Raw genomic sequence first — 12239 nt, 5'->3', positions numbered from 1 at the left:
CTCTTCAGAGGACTGATGATAATCAATAAACTGCATTAGTTTTCCAAGTAGGTAATTTGTAGTGCTTGAGGAGATGATGTGAAGGCTTTTTTTTTTTAACCTCTGATTCTCTGCTTACAAATCGCAGCAAGAAGGTTGGAATCAACATCTGCCACCAGCAAGCTTTAAAGCAGTGGGTTGTGCAGCATCAACCTGCATCTGCAGTGGGTGCAACTCTGGGACCCTGGTTCTGCAAATGTTAAAATAAGGGTGAAGGGCTCATTTGCTGACTCAGAGGAAGTGAAGGAAAGATGCCACTGTGATTGTGGAGCAAAGCTGAGCATGTGTCTGACATGTGGGGCCTAGGTAACATCACACTGGGAGTCAAAGAGTTTCTTTTATTGGTATTTCCAGCACAGGCAGTGCAAGAGGAGAGGGAAAAGACAGAACAAAATCGAACACTTCAGCGAGTGCCATAGGCAGGTCGTTTGTGCCAGGCAGGGGGTACTTTACAGGGGACAAACAGTTATACAGATAAATTTAAACCTGCATGAAGTAACTGTTAGCAGCTATTCAGTCTTGGATGAAAGAAACAGCATAGGGTTTTCTGCACTGGGGAGGTTGTCATGATGAAGAAATGCACCAGCAGCTGGAAGCGTGCATTTATATAAATAACTGAGCTTTGAAATACATACGGTTGCTGAAATGCACTGCAGGATCAGGAAACCAGATAACAACTAAAATAAATATATTATTTCTTTTTTAAAGAAGCACCACTGAATTTTTCCTTCGTATTTCCGGTGACCTGGTGTGTGATTTGTTAACATTTGCCGTTTGGCACCAGAAATACCTTTGTGTTACGTCTGGCAGGAAACCGACAGTGCTGCAGTGAGGCAGGAAACCGACAGTGCTGCAGTGAGACACCTGTGCACACCTACCCAGGCTGGGGGGCTGCCTGCCTGGGGATCCTACTGGCGATTCCAGGCAGCACAGAGGGATCAGGACACCACTCTGGAGCACATGGAGTGGGAGAGGCTGCCAGGGTGACAGGTGGGTCAGTGGGAATGGCAGGCACAAGGGAGCAGCTTTTCCCTGCCCAGCAGGTTGGGGGTGAGCTGGGGCCTTGTGGGAGGCCAGGGGCAGCGGTTCCCAGAACGGGTCAGGTTGGAAGGGACCACAGTGGGTCATCTGGTCCAGCCTCCCTGCTCAAGCCGGGTCATCCCAGAGCACATGGCACAGGATTGTGTCCAGATGGTTCTGGAATATCTCCTGTGAGGGAGACTCCACACCCTTGCTGGGTAACCTGTTTCAGTGCTTGGTCACTGCACAAGAAAGTTCTTCCTCACATTCAGGTGGAACTTCCTGAGCATCAGTTTGTGCCCGTTGTCTCTTGTCCTGTTGCTTGGCATCACCACGAAGAGCCTGGTCTATCCTCCTAGCACCCTCCCTTTAGGTATTTATACACACTGAGGAGGTCACCTCTCAGCCGTCTCTGCTCGAGGCTGAGCAGGCCCAGCTCCCTCAGCCTTTATTTGTAAGGGAGATGCTCCAGTCCCTTCATCATCCTCACACCTTCCTCTGAACCCACTCCAGGAGCTCCATGTCTGAGGAGCCCAGAACTGTTCACAGCATCCCAGATGCACCCCACCAGCGCTGAGCAGACGGTCAGGATGACCCGCGGGAACTGCTATTCCTCATGCAAAGGGTTCCCCCCGCAGGCTCCTCCTTCTCCTCCTCCTCGGTGCGGCGGGGAGGAGGGGCCGAGCCCGCCCGGTCCCGCCGCGCAGCTCCGGCGGCGGGCGGCGATCCGGAGCCGCGCCCGGCCCGGCACAGCCCGGCTCGGCGGGACACGGGGACTCAGGAGGCTGCCGATGCCGGGATCAGCATTGCGGGGTAGGCTCGGCGGGCGGGGGCGGCCGTGCACCTGCCGTGCCCGCGGCGGGGGCGGAACGGGGGCGGCTCCCGGGCCGCGGGGCCGCTCGGGAGCGGCGGGACCGGGCGGGGGTGCCCGGGGAGCGCTCGGGCACCGGGCGGGGGTGCCCGGCCCCGGCTCTCCGCCCCTGTGCGCTGCCGAGAGCTGCCCGTGGGTTGGGCTCGGCTCCCGCTCTTGGTCTTGGCGCTGCCCTTGGCCCCCGGGGCGGCTCCGGGGGCGGTCAGTCCTGCGGGTCCCGGGGCCCCGACCCACGATGTGCTCACCGGGGCTGTGCCCCTCTGTGGCTAAGCCAGGATGAACTGGGTTTTTTTGTGTCTTAAATAGAATGAACATGGCCATTTAATGCCCCGGAGCGGTGGGTTTGGCAGGCTCTGGCTCAGGTGCGGAGCTGCCGGGCGTTAAACGCGACGTGCATTTGACCTGCGTGTGTGCGAAGGCGTTTTGAGCCCTTAAGGACACCCCGAGGAGGGTTTGGTTACCCGCTGTTTGCAGACACTGAATTAATCTCTGCCCTCTGGGGAGCTGTGCGTGGCCAGGCACGACCTTCCTTCCCTCTGCCTCTCCAGCACAGCTGATCCCGGGTTTACCGTGTTTGCAGAGGGAAAGGCCGGTCACCGATGACTGTTTTCCCGAAGCAGGGTGGAATGTTTCAGCCAGTGGGAAGCCTGAAGGAGCAATACCAATTTTGGAAGGTAAATATGGTTTCAAACTAAGTACCGGAATATCGCTTTATAGGTTGCAGTACAGCAAGGAGGAAGTGAAGTGTTTGTTTGGCTGTCGGCTGAAATAGTTGCAGAAAATGAAAGAACCTAAAGCCAGTTTCAGTGATTAAATTCGATATTGTCCTTGAGCTTCATTAGTAAACCAGAAATACAAAGGATGTATTGGCAAACTAACAGTTATGTGTTGTACCCTATTACTGTAATTTCTGAAGTATAGCTTGGCTTTTAAAATTTAGCTTAATCTACGGCAGGATGTGATCTTTATAACCTGTTTTATTGCCACAAATTCCTTTGCTTTTGTGGAGGACGTTCTGTTTGTTTATTAATAAGCACATGAACGTCAGAGGAACTTACGGATACGTGGAGACAGAGATAAGTTGTTGACAAGTAATTGAGAACTCAGCTGTTTCTCCCTGCAGTACATAAAATGAAATCAACCTCTGTCAAATAGAGTTCGAGTGCAGTCCTCTCTGTGCTGCTTATAGGCCAGTCATCTTTGCTGGGAAGTGACTGGGATCCGGGTGATGGGATTTACTGTTGGGAGGTGGTGCAAGTACCATCTGTGCAGCAGGTGCACAGATGTGCAACCTTGTGTGACCACTTAGTACTGAAACCTTTTGTAAGATCTGCAAAGTCTTTTCCTGCTTAGGCTAAAGCTGCTAAATAGTAGCTTGTTAAATAATTGCTTTGCTATGATGATAATTGCCTTGTCCCATTATATTTTAAAAGAACCATTTAAGGAGATGTTTGACCTCGGGTTTTTGTTCTCAGCTGGCTTCTTAGTTTTTTTCCCAGTAGGTATTTCTGTCACCTTGCTTAGTGTGGTCAGTTAAATAATAATTTTGGTGTCTGGGGATAACTGTGAGAGAGAAGTGGGGTTTGGGATCACCCTGAAATAGGTTTGTTGCTGCTAGAAGAAAAATTCCCTCCAGCTGGGGGCTGCTTGTGCCAACCTATTTTTCTTCTTACCTTTCTTCTGCTACTGGGGCTATCAACCAAACACAGATTACTGACAAGTTGTTGTTTTGCAATTGAGTTCCCCTGACCTAACTAGCCAGCTGTGGTTGGAAGGGGCAATCCCACCTTCAGTCCCTGCCTTTATGCTCCTGCTGCGTTGGATTAATCCTAAGTAGCAGTTTTATGACTACAGAATGAATTAATATTCTCTGTTGGATCAGCTGCATTTCAGGGCAGGTTTTCTGATGAATCAGCCACCTGAACCATGGCTGTACAACTGCAAGGTCTGACACAGAGGGAATCAGAGACCTGCATCTGGGAGTGGAAGAGGGGAGGAGGGTGTAGGGTTGCACTTTCCCTAACCTCTGTAACCTCAAAGAGGAGGTAGGAAACCCATGTTGGGTTGGACTGATTACGGGGTTTAATTAATTGCACAACTGATTCAGGGCTGAGGAGGTGTGGGGGGGTGAAACATGCCAAACGAGATTAGCAAGTCAGCTCACTTCGAGGGGAGGGAGGTGTCAAACTGAACCAGGATACTGGAAAAAATAAAGCTATGGCAAAAATGTGTTAGCATAAAGAAGCAGACCCCTAATTTTCTGTTGGGGTACTCTGTTTGGAAAGAGGTGGGTTTTCCTCCGTTCCTGGGGAGAAAGTCAATGTGGGTAGTGAAGCTCTCAAGTTGCTGGCTTGGACACAGCAGATCCTGTTTGGTGTTGGCAGTCATCTGATTGAGGATTCGTTTTGATTTCTGTGATAAGATGGGGCAATGAAGATGATCTCATGTTAAGACCAACCCTTGGTCTTGGGCAGGTCTGTTTACTTGCTTGGCAGGTGTGTTTTCTTTTGTTTACCAGGAGAGCTGATCCTGTATTCTACCAACTTCCCATCAGTGGCTTTTGCTGTCATTAGACCCACTAGCAAGGCTACCAGGAGGGTGGTAGGGGTTATGCTGCAGGCCCTGGTGTCTTAACTTGACATCCTGCTGGGGTGGCTCTGCTGTGAGCACACAGGGAGGGTTTTCATGCGTGAGTTGCAGTCACACCTTTTGCCTACAGTGCCTTTTGTCATCGCCCTCAACAGTTGGCTGGACTTGCTGCCAGCTAACAGTGCAGCTGCTCTCTGGTGCAGTACCTGCAGTAAAGATATTGTGCTTTTTTTTTTCTGTTGAGGGACTTCAGTCCATGTTTGAACAGGAGAAACTCTGAAACTTTAAACGAAACTGAATTGATGCTGCCAGAGTCTCTCTCTCCCCTTCCTGTTATGGACACGTGAGATCCTGCCTTCTCCCCTTGTGCTGGTGCAGGGAGCTCAGGTGGTGAAAAAAGTTGTTTGTTTTCTTTTCCAAGTTTTCTGACGATGCGGTGCTTTGTGCAGCACTGCCACTGGGTCAGGGAAATGGGGTGGAAAAGGGAGTGCTAGTCCAGTCTTGCTGGCAGCATTGTTCAGCAGCACCCACTCTCAAGCTGGAGGAGTCTCTATTCGGAGCTGGAAACACTACAGCCATTTTTGAACTAATTGCAAGCTCATGAATGTTTCTGATGTGCTTAAACAGATCTTTGTGGGCTGGGGAATTGTCTGCTTGTAGCCATTCTGGGACAAAAGCAAAGTGTTTTGATGTCAGCTGGCTTTGGATCAAGTTCTGCGTGCATCTTCCCTTTGTGTCTCCACTGCTTTGTACTATGCCGAGTTCTCAAAATGCATTATAAGTGATAAAATTCAGAGAAGGCTGCATTTTTATATCAGCTTAAAATTCTCCATTACATTTTTGATGGCTGGAAGGTTAGTTACGGTAATTACTTGCCTCTGAAGTAGATAATTGCTGATTCAAATGTTATGGTTAGAAAATATTGCAAATCCTCCATCAGACTGTTTACTTATCGGCTTCTCTTATCTGAAGATCAGCAGTTAACAAAGGCAGAGTGAAGGATTTGCCACGTCCAGACTGAAGGTGTAAGACTAAAAACCTACAGGGAGATCAGCTCAGCAGCAGATATTCCACATTTTTTACCTGCCATCCCACGGCTTCGAGGGGGTCTTCACTACACATTCAGAAGAACAGAAAACACTGTCACAAGTACATAATTGTGTCACCTAAAATTTGGTACCAGCCGTAGTGTAGATGGCTCAGCTTCCTCCTGGGATTCGTTTCATCACTTCATTTTCACGAGATCAGTGGTAAGTCCTGAAGTATGGTGGTGATCTTTGTGGACAGTGTGAATTTGTATCCGGGAAGATCACGCTGCTCTGTTTTTGCTTTTTCATTGCTTAATATATACAGGAAGAAAATATAGCCAGTTGTATAATAAATATTGATGACATTTAAAAAGTAAGGTGCTTTGTTGGGAAACCCAAATAAACCCTTACTAGCCTTTTGTCCTTTTAAAATTATATTTAAGTGATAAATTTTAGATTTTTATTTTCAAGCTCTTAGGTAGGAAGAGTGGCTCAAGGTAAGCTTTCTTTTCTTAACCAGAAGTGTATTTTCTCCCCAATAATTTGATGTTTAATATAGACTTGTACAATTACAGTTTCAGTTCTTGCTACTGTAATATTAAAACCAAAAGCAAACCCAAAAATAAAACAAACAAACAAGCAAAACAAAACAAAAAAACCACCAGACCAAACAAAACCCCCCAAACCAAACAAAAACCCCGAACAAACAACAACAACAAAACACAAAAAAACCAAAACCAATGCAAAACCCCCCAACAAAACCAAACCAAAATCAAATCCTCTTTGCTCAAGAAAACTAATTCTGGAAGTTTTGTGACATCAGTTCATGTCCTTTCTGAGATAGAAGACTGAGCCAGTTGTGTGTGGAAAAAAAAATAACAAATGAAAGACCAAGCACTTTCCATTTGAGCAATTTTATCGTGTGTTTTCTCTAGTATAGCAGCAGGAACAAAGTAATTTCAGTTTTATTCCTTGTGAGGAATAAATGTGTGTTTTCAGTGAAAAGTGTGTTTTCGGTTGTGAGAGCGAGTAATGCAGCTTGTGGGATAACTCTTCTAGTGTCTCTGTCAACATACCAGAACTATAAAACAAGGCCTTGATTATATAAAAGTTTGTAAGGCAAAAAATTATTGAAAAACGTTAATTAAAAATCAGGGACCACAGTAGTCTGTGTGATATCAGATATTCGTATTTATATATGTACTTTTATTTCCTGATGTTGATTTTAAGATCAAGGCCAGAAGGAACCAGCAAATACATTTGGACTCTGTGTATTGTTAAAAGCACAATTCCACAAAGTGCTCTCCTTAAACAACTGAAACTGCAGGTAGAGCAGAGAATAGATCAGCTTACTGTCTTTGTTTAATACTTGCAGTGACAGGGATTTTGGGATGCACTTTTAATTCAGCTGAACTGCAGAGAAAGACCCAAGGATGCCAGTGAGGCACAAAGGAGAATTCCTTCCCAATCCCAAACCTGCTTAATTATGGTCATGTGTTCCAGGACACTCTATCTGTCCATCTCTGGAAACAGCTGATTTCTGTTGTTACAGAGGAGGGCAAAAGTAAAGCAGAATCCTAAAAACAGTAAGAAAACAAGGAAGTAATAACCCACAACATCCAAACTGCCAACTCAGAGAGCCATCACTTATGTCCTAATCATACCAGAAAACCCAGTGAGACGGTGAGGTGTGAAATCTGATTATCAGTATGTTTAATGTTGAACTGACATTTAATAGCCCCCAAAGGAAGGTTGCAAACAAGCCAGATGTTTTTGTGTAACTTGGTGCTAAAAGGAGATCTAAACAAAATAATTTTCAAACGCTTTTTATTTTATATTGTAGGTACAGAGCCTTCATTTTCTCTCTCACTTTCCTGCTGTATGCCAGCTTCCACTTATCAAGGAAACCTATTAGTATAGTTAAGGTAAGCAGGGTTCTGTCCTTGTTTAAACATCCTTCTGCTCCTCAAACACAGAAGTCATTGTCTTTTTAGTATTTCCCATTGTGAAAGGCAGTGTTAAACTTTAACTTGAAGTGGCTTCAATATGAAAAACTGATAAAGCCAGTACACAGTGACATTTGCTTGATAAAATTCAGTGAGACCACACCTAGAATATTGCATGTATGTCTGGTTTTTGGGCTTAGAACTTGACACAGCTATGCCTACACTTAATTCATGTGTCTTAATCTAATTATAGGTATTTGAGAGGTTTGCAGTGATATTTTTGAGAAAAGTTGCTCATAAGTGATAAGTTGAGCATGTTAACATTGCCTTGGCATTTACAAGAGTGTTCCAAGTACTGTTGAACATCATAGTTGTCTGTACACTTGGGACTCTGTTTCTGGTAAAGCTGGTGGCAAAATATTCCATAATTCAAGGTTTGTTAGTTTAATGTTCAGCCTGTAAAACTTGCCAAACTCAAATCAAATCCCCCAGTGCTGTCTTGTGTATAGATGGTGAGTAACAATGGGCAAAGTACCTGATGTTACTGCAGAATTTCAAAGCTGTTCACTGTCAGAAACACCAGTTCACTAGTTCACTATAGAATGTTTTCTCTAACCATGTGATTAACTATTTCATGTAGTGGTGGCTTCATTCATCAAAATGCCAAGCAATTAATAATGGCTAACAGTGTTCCTGATTTTGGTGGGTTTGACACAGGTTCACGTCGGTCTGGGTTTGTTAAGTTTGTTGTTGTATGGGAATTAACAGTCTCCAGCTCACAACTGAGTTTTTTTTCCATTTTCAAATGTCCTTTCCATTCCAGGGAGAGCTGCATAAGCATTGTGCTGCTTCACATGAAGTTGAACTTGACTCCTACAAAGAATATGCTGCCCAGATTCAGCCTCTCAAAAAGCCATTTAACGCCTCTCAGTGTGGTTGGGAGCCATTTGGTAAGGGTTGGGGGTTTTTTTTGGTTTTCTGTTTTTCCCAATAACGAGCTCATATTCATAATGAGATTATTTGCTTCTTGCTGTTTCTTCACATATGGAGGTACTGGGGAGATGTGCATGGAAGGGGTGTTTTTTTTTCACGTTCTAATTGGTTTCTCCAAAGAAAGTTAAGTTGTGACCTACCTCATGATGTCTCTCCTGCTCAAAGTCACTTAAACAGGTGACATTATTTTACTTGTTACAGCTACGAGATGGTGTCAGCAGAGCAGTTTTCAGTCAGAAAATGGGATTTGTCTTTAGCGTGTCTATTAAGGAAAAAAGGGTGAAAAAATAAATCATTGTAATTTTCTACTCATTTAATTCAAGGTCCAGCAACCCTTTAAATTAATTGACTTGGTGTTTATCGAAATCAGAACTTTTCAGAGTCCTTATCTGCTGGAAGAAATATCTCTCCATTTTAATGAAGAAAAAGAGGAGACTTCATTCCAGAATAGACTTGACAATTTACTGAATAGTTTATGGACGTGGCCTTTCACTTAAATAGAAAACTAATATTTGCCTACTGAACAATTACATTTGAATTTAATTGTATTTGAATTTCAGGGAAACTTTGAACCATTCCTTGATGCTTTTATTACTACCAGGAACATCAGTGAATTAGAATAGTCCATTCTGTCAGTGTGCCAGTGCACCTCAGTCAGTGTAGCCATCCATTCTAATTAGTCCTTAATTAGCAATTAAAAAAAAAAAAAAAAGGTGCTACTCTGTTCAAAGATAATTAAAGATCTGAGCTCTGGGTTTTCTGTGGACAAAATCCAGTGTACTAACTGCCTGTTGCAAGGTCTGCTGAAATGTTTTAGTCCCACTGGATGGGATGTAGTTAAACTTGGTTGGTGTTTCTTGTCCCTGGACCGAGGGGAGGCGGAGTTTGCTTGTCTGAAACACTGGTTGGCTTTGCTAGTGGAGACTTCTGAGCTCCAGTGTCCTCCTTTTTCATGAACACATAGGTTACTGCCAAGGTGCCCCTTTGGAATGGCACGCTAGACTTGGGGTTTTGGCTGTTTTTTTCAGGCAGTACAGCTGGGAAAGCTGGGACTGACACTGAAAGAAGGAATGCTTCAGTATCTGTGACTTCATGCTCAAAGTCAATGGCAATTGTGGCTCCTTGCAAATAAATACACAAACTGTCTTTCTTGGTATGAGCTCAGGTCTCCTGAGAGTAGACTTGGCATTTCCATCTGGGTGGAGGCCCTTCTGCTCCCTCCATCCTGTCTGCAAGTCCCATTTTGGTGTGATTATGCTTGTTTGCTGTACAGAGCAGAACCCTGTTTGTTGGGTTTTTTTTAAGCAAAACTCTGTGCCCTGTGAATAGTTGGAAAATGAAATACAAAAGGCTTTAACAATTAAAAAAAAGAGCATATTAAACTGATTCTTTAAAAACCTCTGTGATGATGGAATTTTTTTTGCCATTTTGACTGTTAGGATCTCACACATTTGCAACTCATCTTCCCACTTTTAATCAAGTCACAGTTGGGATTTTCTCTTTTCTAAGGACATACAAGGGCACCTTATTAATAGCTGGTGTTTCTTCTCTTTCAAAATGCTGTTTTGAATAAGGTAGAGTTAAGCATGGGCCTACCAATATTTTTGTTATATGTTAGAGCCATTTATTTTTATATTTTCATTAAATAAAACATTTTGCAAAATGTGTGCTTAAGTGTAAAAGCGCCTTTTGAAAGTTAAATGCCAGTGCGTGTTCACTAACATTTTTCTTCTTATATGTAAAAATGGTTGGGAATTAATTAGTACATTTAAACTGATAATTTGTTTTGAAAATTATTCTTAGATAAGAACAACTACAAACAGTTACTGGGAGCGCTGGATTACTCGTTTTTGTGTGCATATGCAGTTGGAATGTATTTAAGGTAAATACACTCTCTTGGAAACCTCCTTTATTGCTTACTGTTAATTTATGAGGCTGCACAACTTCTGAGATGTTGTGATTCCTTATGGGAAAAGTTTCTGGTGAAGAGAGTGAGAAACAGATTGCTGAGGGGGAACAAAACCCACATCATCCCGAGTCCCAGTGGTATCATATCTGTTGATCTATAGAAAGCTTCTTCTTACCTGCATCCATCATGACTGCCTTGTGCAGGAATGCTTTCCAACTTGGCCTGTCTTTGCTTCATGTGGAACACAAAGGAATATACACTGGAATACATGTCCTCAATCAGTCTCCAACTTGTAAACTAAACTGGTTGTCCTGGCTTTCTCTAGAGTCAGAGGATGGAAGCAGACACCTCCTAAAAACCATCTTACAGTGTGCAATATTAGCTGCTGTTTGGAGATGTTTCTTTTTATTAAAACCAGAACCCTCATGACTAGAATTATTAGCAAGGGAGACAAGTCTCACTTTAAAAGGCTGGAGACATGTCCCACCTTACCTGTCATTTGGAAAATGACTCTGTAAGTAAATGTGCTCTAGGTGAGTATCTGCCTGAAAGATGGTTGTGCAGGTGTCAGAACTTAGGAATTAATGAACATGAAATGTTTGTTGGGGTTTTTCCCCTGTCAAGCGCTAAAAATTGCTCCTTTGCTGCTGTGAAGGCAAACAGCAGTTACCAGTAAAGTTTCTCCTCAGTCAGAATTAAACAACATAAAATATTCTTTGTTTGTGAAGGCTGGGGGTATGATCTCATTTTTAATTATGGCCTTTCTCTTTATTTCCTTCCCCGTTCCAAGTGGACTGATAGGAGAACGGCTGCCGATCCGGTACTATCTGACGGGTGGGATGCTCGCCAGTGGGCTCTTCACTGCCATGTTTGGATTGGGTTATTTCTATAACGTGCATAATCTGTGGTTTTACATCATGGCCCAGGTAGGCACGATGTTATTTAAGCACTCCAGAGTTTCTGTGGTGCTGTTCAGTGTTGTGTTGGGTGTTTCTCAGCTACACGCAAGTGATTAGTGGTTGGATGGGAGGGTGTAGATGTTGGAACACGCTGTCAGTGATGACAGGCAGAACTGACAGAGTGGATAGCCCCAGGTTTTATTTTTGAGAAATGTTTTTCTAGTGAAAGAAATCTTTGAAAACAAATTAGTGTGTTTCACCCTGTGTCAAATCAATGATCAAATCTTTGCAAGCTTAAATGTGGGCGAGTTTTAAAACAAGCCTATTTACTTTTGTCAGTCTGCCAAGACCTGAGTGACTCATCCTGGCCTTCTCTGCGGGAAAATTACATTTATACTGCTAATGATGAACAGTCTCCCACACTGATGTGGCTTATGTAATGAGATTCATTGTGTGAGATTTTTTCAAAGCACTAATCAGGTGTCACAAGAATATTTGCTGTTGACCTGAAATGGACTTTAGGTCAGGAGCAGGACATGGTCAGCACTTGAGCTGTTTTGGGCAGGTCTGCACCTTGGCACTGCTGCTTCCTGTGTGTTATTGCAGTAGGATTCTCTCCTCTGGCACCTTTGCACGGCACTGGGCAGCATGGCATGCACAGGTACTAACTTGGGCACAGCAAGCTTGTGTAACCATGTCACCAATTAATCTGTTTAACCCTGTCCCTGCCCCAGCCCTCTTGGATCAGGTGGTTTCCAGGGCACGAGCTGGCTCCTTTAGGGTTAAGCTGACTGTCTCTAGCAGTGCTGCCCTGTGGGATGTGGTCGGTGAGTCCTGGAATACCAAGGGTGGTCTGGCACCACCAGCCTACTTGTTTTTTGTGGGGTAGAGTGAGGTGATTTTGTTGCATGTTTAAATGCCCACTGTACAGTTACTGTACTGTGA

The 12239-nt window shown here is 44.2% G+C and overlaps 1 protein-coding gene across 6 annotated transcripts in view; it reads left to right on the top strand.

Annotated features, from left to right (window-relative positions):
• The first annotated feature begins 1725 nt into the window (after window positions 1–1725).
• SLC37A1 (solute carrier family 37 member 1) overlaps window positions 1726–12239 on the top strand; it is a 37372-nt gene continuing 26858 nt past the window's right edge. For 2 of the 6 annotated variants that reach the window (XM_064647006.1, XM_064647002.1), the window contains exons 1-7: window positions 1727–1872; window positions 2511–2604; window positions 5492–5769; window positions 7391–7472; window positions 8317–8443; window positions 10290–10368; window positions 11186–11321. In XM_064647006.1, the coding sequence (XP_064503076.1) occupies window positions 5714–5769; window positions 7391–7472; window positions 8317–8443; window positions 10290–10368; window positions 11186–11321 (480 nt within the window). In that variant the 5' untranslated portion in view covers window positions 1727–1872; window positions 2511–2604; window positions 5492–5713. Of the gene's footprint in view, window positions 1873–2040; window positions 2605–5491; window positions 5770–7390; window positions 7473–8316; window positions 8444–10289; window positions 10369–11185; window positions 11322–12239 lie in introns of those variants that run through there. The other 4 variants (XM_064647008.1, XM_064647005.1, XM_064647004.1 and 1 more) reach the window with 4 other exon arrangements.

The sequence above is a fragment of the Pseudopipra pipra genome, chromosome 2, assembly GCF_036250125.1.
Source record: "Pseudopipra pipra isolate bDixPip1 chromosome 2, bDixPip1.hap1, whole genome shotgun sequence".
Taxonomy (NCBI): domain Eukaryota; kingdom Metazoa; phylum Chordata; class Aves; order Passeriformes; family Pipridae; genus Pseudopipra; species Pseudopipra pipra.
Note: the sequence above shows the minus strand (reverse complement) of the source record. Positions and strands in the feature narration are given on the sequence as shown.